Here is a 16,905-nt window from a genome sequence, read left to right on the forward strand (position 1 = left end):
ACTGACAGGTTGTACATAATTAAAGGCCAGTGATAAAGAATACTTCACATACATCCACTCCTATTTGGGGGAATCACTCTTTCTGGAATCAGGGCTCCTGGAAAGGAGAATCTTACCATGAAAGCAACATCAGAGGGCAAAAGACAGAGTGGGTCACACCATCACTGCCTTATCCAAGGTATTGGTGTTTAAAAACAGAGCACCCAACCTGCTCTTGTCTCCTTTTCCAGAATGAGAGAGGAACAGCAGTCCTTTCTCAAGCACCTTATTTTCCACATAAATAGTGAAAATTAAAAGTTTTAAAAAAGGATTCAAGGGATTTTCCACAAAAATCCTGAATATAAGCAATTGCCATAATAAATGAATCAAAACAGAAATAATAGTTTTCTTTGCTACAGAAGATCTCTGTAGTTCCCTACAAAAAAATGTGAATATTTCCCTTAAGCAATGGCATCTGACACTCAGGAGTAGGTCAGAACATTTGCATAACATTTGCTTTTGGCCAAAACATAACTGGTTTGCACTACATATTTTTCTTCACCCAAATAAAACTATTCTGCATGATCCAGAGCTGCTGTGAAACAGGACAATCAATAGAGTCATAAAAATACTAATTTTTTTATGACTAATTTTTTTTATGAAGTTGTGAAGCATATGACAACATGGATGAACCTGGAGGACATTATGTTGAGTGACACAAGCAAGACATGAAAGGACAAATACCGGATGATTGCGTTATATGGGTATGACCCATATAATGGTGGGTGAAAGGGTAAGCCTAAGGTCATGTATATTACTAGAAAGAGAGCTAAAAAATATAACGTGGGATTGTATAACATTGTAAAATACAAATATGGGTGATATTGCATATATAAGACTTTGTACAAAATGTAAATACAAATAAACTAGAGAGATGGAAACAACAGCAGCTATGTACAGCAAGGGAAGCATAGAGAGATTGAGAAGTCATGATATTTTTATTTTTGTTTAATATTATTATTACTATTAGAATAATGAAAATGCTCTAAAAATGACTGAAGTCATGAATACACAACTGTGATTATACTGAGTACCACTGATTGCACACTTGGATGGATTTGTGCTTTATTAATATGTATCAATAAAGTTGATTTGTTTAAAAAATACTGTTGTCTGTTTTAGTCCTCATTGGTAACATCTTGGCTCTTGTGCTACAATTCCAGGCATCAAATTACACTCCATAACTGAGCATAAAGACTTAATTTTTAGGTTACAGAAAAGTCACAAACAGAATACACGGGATTCCTACATAACCAATGCCCTCCCCTTTTCCCTCTCTCCCCTATTAATAACATTTTACATGCGGATGGTTCATTTGTTACAACTGATGTACAAATATTGAAGCATTGCTACTAACCATGGTCAAGGTTTACATTATGATTTACATTTTGGACTGTTAGTGTTTATAAATTTTGATGAAATTTAAAATTGTTTGAAGACAAAATGAAAAAAATAAGACCCTGGGTAATATACAGAAGAAAATGTCACTCTACACACAAGAAAACAGATCTTACAGTGAAGAAAGACATAATGCCTAAAAATTTTTTTTATTATTTCAAAATTAAAAAAAATTTTTGTATTTTAATTGTTATTTTAAAAACTATAATCCCATTTTCTTATTAATTTTAATTGGTTATTTTGTTGGTTTCAGTTTTGGAGAGGTTTTGGATCACAGAAGAGTCACAACTGTGGCAGGGGAAGATCACTGGTGTGGGGTGTTGGTGATGGGAGGATGCATGGGAGGGATTTCACCTGGCACATATCTCTAAGGCATATGAATGTGTTCAAGTGTTCATGGCACATTGTCACAGTGGGTGGAGATCCACACAATAACCAAAAGAATATCAAATTCCCATCCTGAGAAGCTCTGCTATATTCTCTAATGGAACAGCAAGAATCCCCTGAGTACAGGGGTGGTACCTAGTAAAGAAGAATGGACCACTGTGATGGGGCCTTGATATTGATGACTGTACTTATGAACCTTTTCTTTTGAAATTGAAACTTATTCTAATATTATATGTTGCCTAAGAGTTACTTCCTGAGGGCCTCCTTGTTGCTCAAATGTGGCTGCTCTCTGAACCAAACTCAGCATGTAAGTGCACTACCTTCCCCTTGGCATGGGACATGACTCCCATGGATGAGCTTCCCTGGCACCAAGGATTATTACCAAGTGTCAACTAGCAATGCAACTGGAAAAAGACCTTGACCAAAACGGGGAAAGGGTAAATACAAATAAGTTTTTATGCCTAAGAGATTTCAAAGTGAGTTGAGAGGTCATTTCAGAGGTTACGCTTATGTATGTCTCAGCAGGATCTCATTAACTGCCACAGTAAATAATGCCTCAAATAGTGGGGTTCCTGAGGGCTCTAGAGACAGCCAGACACTATAGGCAGGGCAGATAGCATAGGAGTTTGGCACCCTGTCAGCGGGCCTTACTTTGGAATTTATGCTCCCCAGTGTGACAGAGTTAGAAGATTCATTTGTGGCTTCTTCTCTATGCATGGCTCTTCTGCACCTTTTATTTAAACCTATAGTTAGTACTATACTTGATAGGTGTATGTCCAAGAGATTCAAGTACTTTGTCTATCCATGTGCAAGTTGGGCCCTAAATCTCAGTGGAGGTACAACACTAATCTCCAGGTCACTGGACTCACACAGGGCAACTAAAAAGATGATGATGGACAACGCCCATCCCAAGGAAAAGAGAGAGTATGCAACTGCAAGCAAGATAGTCTCATCCATCTTCCTCATGGGATGTAAGCCCCCTCTCAATTAGGGGCAGAGTGGGCATCACCATCACCAAATCCTCAAGATTGTCTAAAGTACACTTACTATTATTCTACTATAAACTCATAGTTACTCTAGAAATGGAAGGACTTTTATCATTTATGTGGAGGCAGTGGTTCTGAGAGAAGGGAGAGGGGAAAAATAGGTGTAATATGAGGGCATTTTCGGGACAATGGAATTTTCCTGCATGACACTGCAATGACAGATACAGGATATTATATATTTTTGTCATATCTTACAAAATTGTGTGGAACAGAATGTAAACTACAATGCAAACAATAATCCATGGTTAGTGGCAATGCTTCAATATATGTTCAACCATTGTAACAAATATACCACACCAATGAAGGATGTTGTTAATGTGGGAAAGTATGGGAGTGGTAGAAGTGGGGCATATGGGAATCCCCTACATTTTTCATGTAACATTTATATAATCTAAACTATTTTTTAAAAATAAATTTTAAAAAGTGTATTAAAAAAACCCTAAGTTTTGTTTGATTGATTAATATGACAAACATGGTGAGGCAGAAATATGCTGATCCCTTAAAACATCATCTCTTCCAACTCAGCCATGTATTAACCTGAGGGATTCAATGTCTAATCACTCAAAGAGTAAAGAACTTTCCAAGACCACTCCTTACTTAGGAAGTGACAAGCTGGAAAAAAATTGTTTAACACTAATAGGAAATACCTCCTCATAGAAATGACTTTACCGCAAGTGTCTGCAGGTATTAATATTAAAAGGATTTAGAGAAATATTAATGCCAGAGGAGGAAAGAGATATTTGAAAAGCAATATTCTTACCAAGATTAAATGTTAACTACTGTAGTTAATATGAATTTATTTGGTTTACTTTTCCCTGGAGTTTTCTTTTCATATATACAAAGGTATACAAATACCCAAGAAAATGCATTTTCCCACAATGGTAGTTCTAAATGCCTACCTTCCATAGCACATACATATTCTATTTGTCTGTCTCCTCAGACAAATGTCTGCCTGCCTGCCTGCCTCTCTTTTTATCCATGTGTTCTGCCTTATACAGAGGCTTGGAATTAAATTTTCTCACTTAGAAACACTTACATAGGCACAATTCCCAATGTCCTTGGCGAAGATTTTGAGGGGAATGCTCTTCGGGTAGTCCTTCTCTTTCTCTAGATTGATGTATCTGATCAAATGCAACAACAACCCAAAACAACACCGAGTCAGATGGATTTGGCTATGGGCTTATTTAAAAATCAATCTATTTTGCTAATATTTTCACTAAATTTATTTTTAAAAGAAAACAGATGGAAAGACTCCACAAAGTCAGACTGCATTATGGGTTGAAAAAAGATTTTAAAAATCTCAGGGCATTAAGGCATGGGCACAACAAAGAATGGGCCGTCCATGTCAAGTGAGGTATGAGAAGCACCATCAGATTGAGGCAACTCAGAGTGATGCTTTATCCTCAAAGATTTCCTGCCTTCTCTGGACAAGCCCAGCACCTTACTGATAAGTACAGGAGCATATGTAATACTGTAATAGAATAAACCGAAACAAAGGTATTTTTTCATTTAATTTTACTAACTGAAAAAGTTTTACTCATTCCATTTTACTTTCATTTCACTTTGGTTATCCCACAGCTTAGAAAGTTGAGATGAGGAAGTAGGGAGGAAAGAAAGGGAAATGGGATTAAAAGATGAACCTAAATTGAACTTTTTTGTCTATATGCTCAAAGGTAGGAAAAAAAATTGACAATCTGCTTAGCATAGAACTCTGCATTTATGAAAATTTAATCCATGCTTTGGAAAAATGGTTAGCTCCAATTGGTACATTGGAGACAATGTAAAGAGACAGGAGAGAATATTGAGTAATTTTTGTCTAAAATGATCTAACCAGACCTCAGTGCTCTCCTTCCTAGAAAGTCAGAAACACATGTAATGAGAGAACATTATTTACAGTAAGTAGTAGCTAGTATACAATCTAAACAATTTATTTTGAGGATAAATGAACAATTTTTAGTAAGGAGAAGGGTGAATAGTTTAGGGTACATCTCTGCAGAGAATATTTTAATTTATTTACAACAGTTAAAGATTAAAAAGATGTATATTAAAAATACCTCTGAAGTAGAGAAAGCCATTTTTCCTTTTGTTCTGGAGAACTGCAAGCAAAGAAAACAGGAGGAAAAAATTAAATCATATAAATTACTTATGCTAACATATTTAAGATCATCAATACAGATGAAAATACCAATAGCTTGCTCTTACTGATGTAGCTGTGCATGTGAGCTACAACCTCAGCATAACTGTGTACCGGAGAATCCTGCAGTGAAATCCCTTTTAGGAAAAACTATACAATCAAGTATAGTTTTATTAAATCCTTTTGGATGGCTCCAAGAGAGACCCACCGGCCTTCTTCACTATTCTTTTACAAGTGGTATTATAGCAATGTGAGGAGCTCGTATAGTGGAAAGACTACTTGACTCAGTATCTAACACCTGATTTCTAAAAGTATATATATGTAGGTTATGGGGTCGCGGAAAAGTCACTTAACTTCTCTGAGCTTCACGTTTCACTTCTGTAAATCTGGGTGAATTATATCTCTATTTAGAGTATTTTTGCAGCTTTTAAGTGCCTTACAACTTAAAAGTATGATTAATATTGAGACTAAAGCACACTTAAGAAATATGGCATATGGATGGAAATATCTTGGCCAGAAACCAGTTTGTCAGGAAAACAAACATTTATTTCTATACACAAATAGCAGAATTATAATTTAGTAAATTAGTTCACAGAAAATGGATTTATAATTCCTATAATCTTCTGATTAAGATAAACTCATTACAGCTAAATTACTAATGATTAGTAATTTTTCTGCTAAAGCTACTGCTGCATTTAATTTTAAAGTCAAAATTAATTTAAAGTTTATTCCTGTATGGTTTTGTCACTCAATAGCTTTTACAATCTTATTTCAATCTCTTTAGAGAAGCTGAATATTTTTCTGTTCGAGAAAATATGTTTAATAAATACTTGTAATTTGTTTCTAGCTTTGTTGCTTAGGAACTTTTTCCATGAGCAATTTCCCAGGATTGGCTATCAGAAAGTGCTTTATGTCTTTTTTTTTCACCATACAAACTCTATTTTTTCCAACTCCTTACTATCTTCTGATAATTTCTCCTTTCTAAATAGAAGGTTTCTAGGTTCAACTATGTCAGACCTTGGATTTATTTAGCAAAATCTGTTAAAAACAAATGAGTTTTTTTCAGACCCATTAAAACTTTTTACAAAGCAGTTAAAGAAAATTTTCCCTTTAGATCACTTAGTATCTTTTTAACCTTTTAACTTTTATTGCCACATAAGATATATACAGAAAAGTACACAAAGCTTAAGCGTACAGCTTGAAGAATTTTCACAAATTAAAACACATCTATGTAACCAGCACCCAGATTATGAAACAGATGAGCACCTTGGAAGGTTCCTTTGTGCTTCCTTTCAGGTACCAGTTCCTACTCCCCTGACTTCCAACACCAAGGAACAGTTTTGCTTATTTGGGTACTTCACATAAATGTAACCACAGAGTATGTACTCTTTTGTGTTTAGCTTTTTTCATTCAACATAATGTTCATGAGATTTACCCATATTTTTGAGTATAGTTTTAGACTGTTCATTCTTACTGTTGTATAGTATTCCATTGTTTGAAGATACAACATACTTTAGAAAGATATTATAAAGTATGTCAAGTTAATCTGAGAATGATTTATGTGTGATTGTCTTATATTTTCCCGTGCTCCATGGAGGAACCCAGGACTCATCTTTCCTTAGTAATTCCTAACTTCAGACATTTTTACAGTACTAAAAACAGAAGTATTTTAAAGTCAATGGCTATCTCAGAGTTTCATAAACACCTAAGTTCATTAGGAAAAGATAATGATAAGATCAAAGCAGTGAATCTTGGAGAAAGAAAAACAACAAGGCAGCTCAGAAGAGTCCCTCAAATTTGAGGGGATGGAGATGTGTAAGCCCTGAGAGTGAGTGGGAAACCCTTTGTCACTCTTTTACTGAGGTGCCCTAAGGAAATGGAAAGGCCTCAGAGGAGCAACTAGGGAGGCCTGGTCCTAGGCACCAAGGTCTGCCTATCAGCAGATACCTGTACCTCACATACGGCGTGGAATCAGAGAATCCTGGACATAAAGCAGCAAGCGTGGGCATAGAAAAAGATGACATTAGCAGTGACCACAATAGATTGAAGGTCAGAAGCTTTTCATACAATTTGGAGGCATTGTAGAAGTCTCAACTTGTGGTTTGGACCTAAGAAAATAGGAGTTCCTAGTAAAGAGGAACATTTGATCTCCTACCAGCTTGGCAAGGTAGGTACTCAAAGTAAGATTTAATTTGACCTATATAATAAATGGGCTTTTCCTGCACACCTGAGTTTGTAGATGAATGATTTATTCTAGGTGCTTAAGTTAAAATACACTTCTGATTCCTCTTCTAGATAAATCATTGTCAGATTTAAGTATTTCCTTGTCATTTGAACAATGTTTCCATTTTATTTTACAGATATATGTAAAATCAAAGTGCAGTGCTTCTTTTTCTGGAAGCCATAGATCATAGGTTTGTGTATCAGAATACACGTAGTGACAGATATATGAAATTCCTTTTGTCTTTAGCCTGTTTTGAGACTTGATGATCTACACTGTTTCCCAAGGTAAAGTACAGAAAGGTCACATTTATTGTTTACCCTTCTTCCAATTCAGCTCAATTCGGATTCCTCACAGGTTCTTGCAGTTGTTTGTCAGTCTTAGATTTCAAAGATATCAGCTTCTACTTTTTCAGTTCTTTATAAATACAGTGACTGCTTCTTTAACTGCTAGTCTCAGGAAATTTAAAATTGACCTAAATTTCCTTAATATTTCTTCCACTATTACTGATCCTCTTCACTTCTTTCTAAAGATCTGAGTTTGGCCCTGATACCATTTCACTTCAGCCTGAAAAACTTGCTTTATCATTCTTTATAGTATAGGCCTGCTGTCAATGAATTATTATAGTTTTAAAAATCTTTATTTCATTTTCATTTTTGAAGGATATTTTTGCTGGATATAGTGCTCTGGGTTGAAAGTCTTTTTCTTCCAATACTTTAAAGCTATTGTTTCATTATCTTCCGAAAAAAAGTCCACAGTATTTCAAATTGTCCATATGTTCCCTATATGTAAGGTACTGGTTTTTCTGGCAGCCTTCAAGATTTTTTCTTTATTTTTGGCCTTCATCACTTTGTTTATGACATGATTGGGTATAATTTTCTTCATATGTACCCTGTTTGGGGTTCACTGAGCTTACTGAACTTGTATATTTATGTCTTTTGCCAAATTTGAGAAGTTTTCAACCATTATTTCTTCAAAAACTTTTTCAGCCCCTCTTTTGGGATTCCAATTACATGTATGTTATACTTTTGACATTGTCCTACAGGAATATTTATTTCCGTTTTTTCAGATTGGACAATTTGTATTGCTCTATATTCATTTCACTAACTCTTTCCTCTTTCATGTCTATTCTTCTATTAACAGTAAGGCCACACAGGGAATTTTTAATTTAAGACATTCCATTTCTCAGTTATAGAATTCTTACTTGGTCCTTTTTAATATTTTATTTCTCTGCTGAGATTTCCTATCTTTTCACTCATTTCAAGTACATTTTCCTTTAACTTATTGATTTAAGAGCTCCCTTAGAGACCTTTTGTACTATTCCAACATCTCGGACACTTCAGGATTGGCCTCTATTGATTGTCTTTTCTTTTCCTGATTCTTCGTATATCAAGAAATTTTCGATTGTATATTGGACATAATGAATGTTTTGTTTAGAGCCTCTGAACTCTATTATACTTGTAAAATAGTGTTGATGTTTTTGCTTTGGCAGGCAGGTAATATGGTTAGACTAAAGCTGCAAACTCTTTCTTGCCTATGGTGGGCAGCAGCTCAGATCAATTTTTTTAGCCTTGGCTTCAAAGCTGCTCTGAATCTGCCCATGCATGTGTGGTTCAATGATCAGCCAGAGACTAGGGTACAGTCTATATACAAAATTTGGATTTCCTTCTCTAACTCTCTCCTTCTTGAGATTCCAACCTCATTTTCCAGTGGCTTTGGTTGACCAGAAAAACTGCAAGTTTTTGGCAACATTTTAGTTGCCCCACAGGATGATGTTATTACATCCTTCCCTGAGGCTAAATAAATCCTCAAGAACAGGAAATTCACACAGTGCTAGTGCCCTCTTCCAAGTTTCAACTCTACTAAAAAATGTGCTAACTTCTATGCTCCAGAACCTTCAGAGAGTATAATGGTTTGAAGCTGAATGGGCCCTAGAAAAGTAGGTTCTTAAAGCTAATCCAGGCAAGTAGATGTTGCTCAAGCGATTGAGCTCCTGTGTACTATATGGGATGTCCAGGGTTTGATTCCAGGGCCTCCTGGTAAAGGCGAGCTGGCCCGTGCAGGAGTGCTGGACTATGCAGAGAGCTGGCACAGCAAGATGACACAACAAAAAGAGACAGAGAGGAGAGACAACAAAAGATGCAGCAGACCAAGGAGCTGAAGTGGCACAAGAGACTGAGCACCTCTTTCCCACTCCAGGAGGTCCCAAGATTGGTTCCTGATGCTGCCTAAAGAGAAGACAAGCAGACACAGAAGAATGCACAGTGAATAGACACAGAGAGCAGACACTGAGGGGGTCAAAAATAAGTAAGTAAACATTAAAAAAAAAAAAGCTAATCCATTTCTGTGGGTGTGAACCTACTATAGGTAAGGGCCCTTTGATTAGGTTACTTCAGTTAGGGTGTGGCCCAGGGTGGGTCTTATTCCTCTTACTGGGGTGCTTCATATACAAGATGAATACAAAGCGAGAGAGATGGAAAAGCCACAGAAGCAAGAAGCTGAGAAAGCCAAGGAAGTAAGAAGTTGAAAGCAACAAAACCGGGAAGAAAAAGGAGAAACCAGCAGACGCTGTCATGTGCTTTGCTATATGACAGAGGAGTCCGGGAGTACCAGCAGCTTATCTTCAGGAAGAAGGTTATCATCTTGATGATGCCTTGACTTGGACATTTTCATGGCCTCAGAACTGTAAGCTTTAAACTAATGAATTCCCATTGTAAAAGCCAATCCATTTCTGGTAATATTGCATTTTGGCAGCCTAGCAAATTAGAACAGGTAGTTTTCGTTTGTATTTTGTTTGGAGTTTATAGTTATCTCTAGAGTGGTTAATCTGTTAAGAGTTCACTGTCATAAGAGAGGTAGAGGGAAGCGGACTTGGCCCAGTGGTTAGGGCGTCTTTCTACCACATGGAAGGTCCACGGTTCAAACCCTGGCCTCCTTGACCTGTGTGGAGCTGGCCCATGCACAGTACTGATGTGCTCAAAGAGTGCCGTGCCACACAGGGGTGTCCCCTGCATAGGGGAGCCCCATGCGCAAGAAGTGCGCCCCGTAGGGAGAGCCGCCCAGTGCGAAAGAAAGTGCAGCCTGCCCAGGAATGGCACCGCACACACAGAGAGCTGACACAAGATGATGCAACAAAAAGAAACACAGATTCCCATGCCGCTGTCAACAACAGAAGCGGACAAAGAAGAACATGCAGCAAATAGACACGGAGAACAAACAACTGGGGTGGGGGGAGGGGAGAGAAATAAATAAATCTTTAAAAAAAAGAGAGAGGTAGAAATCCTTAACACTTTACTTTTTTTCAACAAACACCTAATTTTGAAAAAATTGTATGTGTTCTAAACAGTTGCAAAGATAGTACAGAGGTTCCCGAATACATCTCATCCAGTTTCAGTTTCTCCTAATGTGATCATCTTACATTATCACAATACATTCATCAAAACTAAGAAATCAATATTGGTGCTGCATTACCATTGTCTAAACTCTCAACTTTATTTGGATTTCCCTAGTTTTTTCATTAATGTCCTTTTTCTGTTCTAGGATTCAATCTGGGACACCACATTGCATTTAGTTGTCATGTATGGTCTGGGATAGTTACTGTCTTTCCCTGTTTTGAGGTGTACAGGTCAGGTGTCCTATAGAATGTCCCTCAATTTGGGCCTGATATTTTTCTCCTAATTAGGCCAGAGTTACAGGTATCAGGGAGGAAGACTACAGAGGTAAACTGCCCTTCTCATCACATTATATCAAAGGGTACGTTATAGCTACACAGAATCACTGGTGATGTTAATCTTCATCATTTGGGTACTTTGAGCAATACAATGCATGTATTTTTTCTCTCTCCTTAAAAAAAGTTCCATGGAAACTCCTTCATTAAAGACTTCATGTAGTATCACTCGTCTTGAAACTGTTCTTTTCACTTGTAACTCCAAGAAGATTAATAGGAAATGAGTATCTCTAGAGAAATCTTCCACAAGTAGAAGATACACAAAGAATGATGTAAACATATGCTTCTTCCAAATAAGCTTTTAGAATCTTCTGGTAGGTCAAGAGTACATAATAAAATTTAATGACATATCTTTCCTTTATTAGAAGATTAGCGGCTTGGGAAATTTTAGTTACCTGGCTTTAGAATGGTTCCTGAGGAATCTGGTGATATGAGGTGAACCGAAAGAAAAGCCCTACATGTGCATCCATGAACATTCACTCTTCACGTGTAAAGCAAGAACTGCATTAAGGTGTGGTTGTTCAAAATCACAGATGTGTGTTTTGGTATGATGACCCTGAACTGAAGAGTCCCAATTAAGCATGTTTTGTTTAAGAAGATAAAAACTCTCAAGTCAGACATTCTCCAACTGTATCCCAGTCTAGAAATGACTCTTTGGAAACAAATTTTCACTCCTTTAAATCATCCATTTGCTTTTGTGTCATATCCCAGAAATCACAGAGCTAAATGCATACTTTACAGGAGCTATGTATTAATAAGTACAGGCTAAATTGTGTTTCTTACCTGAAAGTGGCCACGAAGTTCACAGTGGGCCAGCCCAAGACAAAGGATTTCATGGCATTGGTGTTGCCTTCTCCTACTTCATCCACGCAGCTTGCGGTCCACATGTCACTTAACTTTATTTTATTTTTTATCTTAAAGTTGTTATTATATCTAGAAATATAAAAACCAAACAGTACCTCTTGTTATTTTGTTTCTTAAATGTAATGGGAGCTCCTGTGCTTGTGATAAGGGGACCATTTCACTAATCCGGGGCAAAGAATGTCTTAGTCACTGTTTTTATCTTGAGTGTCTAGCACAGTAAATTGTAACATAGTAGACTTTTGCTTATTGTTTTCTGAGTGAATCTTGGCACAAGAAGGCCTTGGGAACATTTGGTGAATTAGTCCTAATGTCTGCATTTATGGCAGCAGTGGCCATAAACTGGCCATTTATTTTTCTTTAAGTAAGCATTACATTTGGATTAAAAATACAATTTTAACTTTGCTGCGGTCTTAAAAATTAATTTATTTATAATTTGCCTATTTTTTAAAAAAATTTAAGTGCCTGAAAAAAAGATTAAAAATACCCATGATTTAATAAAAAATTTATAAATTTTTTTCCTTGAGATGGGCTAAAATATATAACCAGGAAGTAATTAAAAGAATTTATAATACATTTTCCACTGAGTCATTACAAGATTATATAGCCTTTTGAATCACAGGTTATTTTAAATTTCCCTCAAATTTTGTTCATACCGTTTTCCCTATATAATCTGGCTAAAACTGAAAAACTATATCCTAAAAACAGAACCCCAAATTAACAAAAAAAGACACCCTTAAGTAACTATTATATTTAAGTGGGGCAGACACACTTAACATTCATCTCTGTGGACCCAGAAGGTGATCTACTTTAGGACAGCAGTGAAATTGCTTTTTTATGAATTCTACCTAATCCCCCTCACGCCTCTGATATGGAAACCACCATATCTCAAGACCTAATTGACAGATGTGATGGACCTGCGTCTTAAGCAGATGGAAAAACTAGGAAGGATAAAGAGAATGCCTAGGGAAGCAAGGGTAGTTCCTATCATTCAGAACTCTTTGTGGAAACACTAAAAGCTAAAATGAAACCAAAGACACCTTATATGGAAATATCTTTAAAACTCCTCTGATTCATGGAATGTTTAAAACTAAAACTCTTCAGTAGGATTTATGAAATGAAAAAAGATTTTGCAGGAGCTATATATAAGGATAATCTAGATTCAAAGCCTCATTTATGCTTCCAAAGGGTACAATGAATTTAAGTGTAACAGAAAAGTGCCTTGCAAGGCAATGGCTTCTTACTATACTTTAATATTTTTCACCTTATTACTATGAATCTTTAGTTTTTTAAAAAATGAAACAGACTCAATTACAGAAAAAATATTACTTTCAGATGGCAATTATTTAAGTTACATAAAATTATTTAAGTTATATAACCTTCTGGAAGGAAAGGTACATATTTGCTGGATTTCACACATTTGTGTTTTCTAATGTTATTCTCTCTCTATATTAGATACCTCAGCTACCATATGGGAAGTTCCACATGTATTGAACTGGAAAAATAATCATTCCAATAATCTTCTCCATAGATCAATAAAGTGCCAAAATTATCACACCCTTGTTATCAAAGACAGGAGCTAAATATCCAAATAATGATTTCCCATTCTCCAATAATAACAACAATAATAATGGCTAATATTTATTGAGAACTTACCATGTGCCAGTCACTGTTTTAAATATTGTACACACACACTATTTATTTGAATCCTCAAACAACTGGATGAGGTAGATATTACCTCCATTTTATAGTTAAGGAAATGGGATAGAAAGAGATTAAGTAACTTGCCAAAGTCAAACAGTTTAAGTAGCAGATCCAGAACCTCAACTTGGGTGGTGATAACTTCTGAGCTCATGCTCTTAACCATGCTGAATGAGTAAAAAGCCCCTGGATATTGCCATTCCTATAAAGCACCTGGATTTTAGACATTATCTTTCCATGAAGTTCCCTCTAGCTTTTCTACCTCAGTCTTATTTTTTCATCTTTCCAGAATTATAAGGCTTTTAAAATTAAACTGTTTATTATGGAGGGGTGGGGCAAAATCTCATGAATTTTATGTTCATAAATCTAGATTGGCCAGCTTGAAAATATTTAGGACAAGTGGACTGTCCTGGAGTCAATGGGTTTCTTTAGAATTTTCACTTTGAATTCTCCAACAGTATTAGATTATTCCAATAGAAATTAAAAAGTATGTACCTAAATTGAATTAGCTGAAAATATAAAACAACCAAAAAATGAATTCTTTATTTCTACAGTGTAGACTGTTACTATAAATTTATTCAGATGACAGATATAGTTCTTTTATTTCCTACCCTTTAATCTTTATAGTGGAAGAAATAGCCAGTGAACTGTTAAAATATACAGGATTCCAGGGAGATTTCCCCCTGAACTATGATGACGACATTATATTAAATGTTTAGGAGTAGAGATCATGATATATTCCACATTATCTGATGGTAATTCTATTGATAATGAATTAATGATCAGTACTTTGTTCCTCTTCATCCTTTTGACATAAACAGAACTAACTATTGTTTCTCCATTTGTTTAGAAAATAAAATGTGAATCTGGTTATGGCTTAAAGAGGGTATAAGGTGAGTATAGTTATTTCCTTTCAGTAATTTCCAAATGGACGGTATGTGGCTATAAAAACTGAGAATACTCCCTTTTTTCTAAATACTTTAATAAGTACAAAACAAACCTTGTTTTAAAAAATGAGAAGCCATAATTTTCCTGCAAAAATAACTTATTTAGCTTTCTAAAAAAATATAAAAAATAGCTCCTAAGGGCTTTAATACTTGTTCTAATGTATTATATACCCCAGGCTGAGAGCCTGACCGCAACCTCATAAAAGCCAGAACCACCCAGCTAAACCACTCCCAGATTCCTGACCCAGAGAAACCATGTGAGACTTTGTTTCAAGCTGTTATATTTTGTGATAATCTGTTATACTGCAATAGATATTTCCTACAGCCTCCAAAGGTCCTGATGATCTGACCCTTGTCTACTTCTCCAGTCTCATCTCACATCACTTTCCGTGCTCATTAAGCTCCAGTTACACAGTTCTTTTAACTCTTCTAAAGGGCCAAGCTTTTCCTTCCACCTTTGTACCTTCTGTTCCCTCTACCTACAATGTCCATTCTTCCAATATCTGAATATCTGGTTGCTTTTCAACCTTCAGTGTTTTTCCCCCCTTAACTACCCCTACCTAACACACATTTTGTCTTTTTCTTCACTGAGCTCCTGATTTTCTCCATAGCACTAATCACAACCTGTAATTCCAACCTTCCCCCCCCCCCCCCCCCCATGCATTAGAATGTTAGCTCCTGTCAAAATTCTTCATTTTTATCTCCCTCATTTACTCAGGGCATGGCACGGAACAGGACTTAGATGAATACTTACTGAATGAATAAGGGATTTAAACATTTTTCTTTCCAAAAACAAAACAAACAAAAAACCCACTTCGGATATGAACTACAGTAATAGAGGCCAGGCAGTCTTACATTAAGCTCTGGGTAGGAAAGTTATCTTTGTTAATGCAGATGCAATTTTATAATGATAATCAGGAGAGAATATACAGTATACTTACTTGATTTTGGCCACAACCAACAAATCATTAAACAGGAAAAGATACCGCTCCTGCCTCTGCAGGCCTCTTTTGAGTTCTACCCGGCCATCAATCAGCAGAGTCCTACTGGCGCACACAAATGATGACAGAAATGCACATGTGTCCACACTAGCAGAAGGACTTTCCCTGTAATAGACCAAACATCACAGATCAGTTAGTCAAATGATTAAATATAGGATCAAGTTTTTAAAAATAAAATTCTAGTTTATAGTTGGGGAAGAAGAGATGAGTTCAATTTTAAATATACTTAGTTCAAAATTATCAGTGGACCAGGCAGCATGGAGAAATTAGGCAGAGAGTTGGAACTTGGAAGAGATGTTAGTCATACAAAGACAGATACATAAATAACGCTATGGGAATGGCCAGCACTGCCAAGGAAGAGAGCACAGCTTAAGAAAAGAGGCAGAAACAATATCCCTAAGTAAAGCTATAATCTGCAGATGTGAAAGAAGGAGACACAGTAAACAAGGTGGGGACTAGCTGATGATGTAGCAGAAAAAGGAGAATAAAAGACAGTGATGGTCAGAGTACAGAAACCAGTAGGGGGGACAAGTTGAGGTCTGAGAAGATATCTGGGTCATTGGGACCTTTATGAAAGTTTCAAGAGAATGGTGAGGACACAGCTCAAACAGCCTGGGAGCTAAAGGCAGGAACTCTGATGATCTTTTAGCAGCTTAGCACTAGAAGGTGACTTGTGGGTTTCTAAAGGAGCACAGCTGGAGAGAAAGGAAGTGGAGGAAGGCAAAGGAACCAGAAGAGCCCTGCGAGTCAGTATCATTATCCTACAGATTTGAAAACTGATGCGCAGAGTAATTTGAAAAAAAGTACTCTGCTATTAAGTGAAAGGGATTTCCAAGTAAGTGTGGTTTCAAAGCATGTGCTTTTTACAATTTCATGCGGTTTCACAAGGCCAAGCACTCCTGTCACGGCCTCCGACCCCTCCTCTGCCCACTGTGACTGAGCTCAGAGACGGAGGACGTACAGGCTTGGGGAAGGGGTGGCTTAAATCCAAGCCTTTTTGGTATGAAGATAATATGGCAAGTTACCTAATTGCCCCAGTAGCCTCACCTGTAAGATAAGGTATTGAACCAGAAGACCTGTAAATTCCTTTAATAATTTGAATAGGGGACTCAATAATGTGCCCCCAAAAAGTGGAAGTAAGATTACTGATGAAAGGCAAACAGATAAGGATACAATTAACTACCTCCTTGAGAGCAAACTCATGCTAAATAGTTGATACATGTGTGGCTAAGCATATTTGTGAGTCACCTCAGGGTAACAAACCAGAGTTGAAATAAAATAAAAGGCAAACAATAGTAACAATTACAACAAAAAGGAAGGGATATATCTTGACTAGTCTAAGAATAAAAGGAGCTCAAAGAACAAGAATTTGTGAGGGCCTCCCTCAAAGTATAGAGTATAAGAGATCATGCCCTGTCACTCTAAGTGGTTCACACAGCAGCT

At 36.5% G+C, this 16,905-nt stretch overlaps 1 protein-coding gene across 3 annotated transcripts in view; it reads right to left on the minus strand.

Moving 5' to 3' along the window:
* Positions 1–16,905, minus strand: part of ARHGAP20 (Rho GTPase activating protein 20) — a 150,687-nt gene that overhangs the window by 42,408 nt on the left and 91,374 nt on the right. For all 3 annotated transcript variants that reach the window (XM_071212324.1, XM_071212323.1, XM_058289364.1), the window contains exons 3-6: positions 15,403–15,567; positions 11,736–11,885; positions 4,925–4,966; positions 3,907–3,991 (exon numbers count right to left, since the gene is read on the minus strand). In XM_071212324.1, coding sequence (XP_071068425.1) covers positions 3,907–3,991; positions 4,925–4,966; positions 11,736–11,885; positions 15,403–15,567 — 442 coding nt within the window. The remainder of the gene's footprint in view (positions 1–3,906; positions 3,992–4,924; positions 4,967–11,735; positions 11,886–15,402; positions 15,568–16,905) is intronic.

The sequence above is a fragment of the Dasypus novemcinctus genome, chromosome 27 (assembly GCF_030445035.2).
Source record: "Dasypus novemcinctus isolate mDasNov1 chromosome 27, mDasNov1.1.hap2, whole genome shotgun sequence".
NCBI classification, from domain to species: Eukaryota; Metazoa; Chordata; class Mammalia; order Cingulata; family Dasypodidae; genus Dasypus; species Dasypus novemcinctus.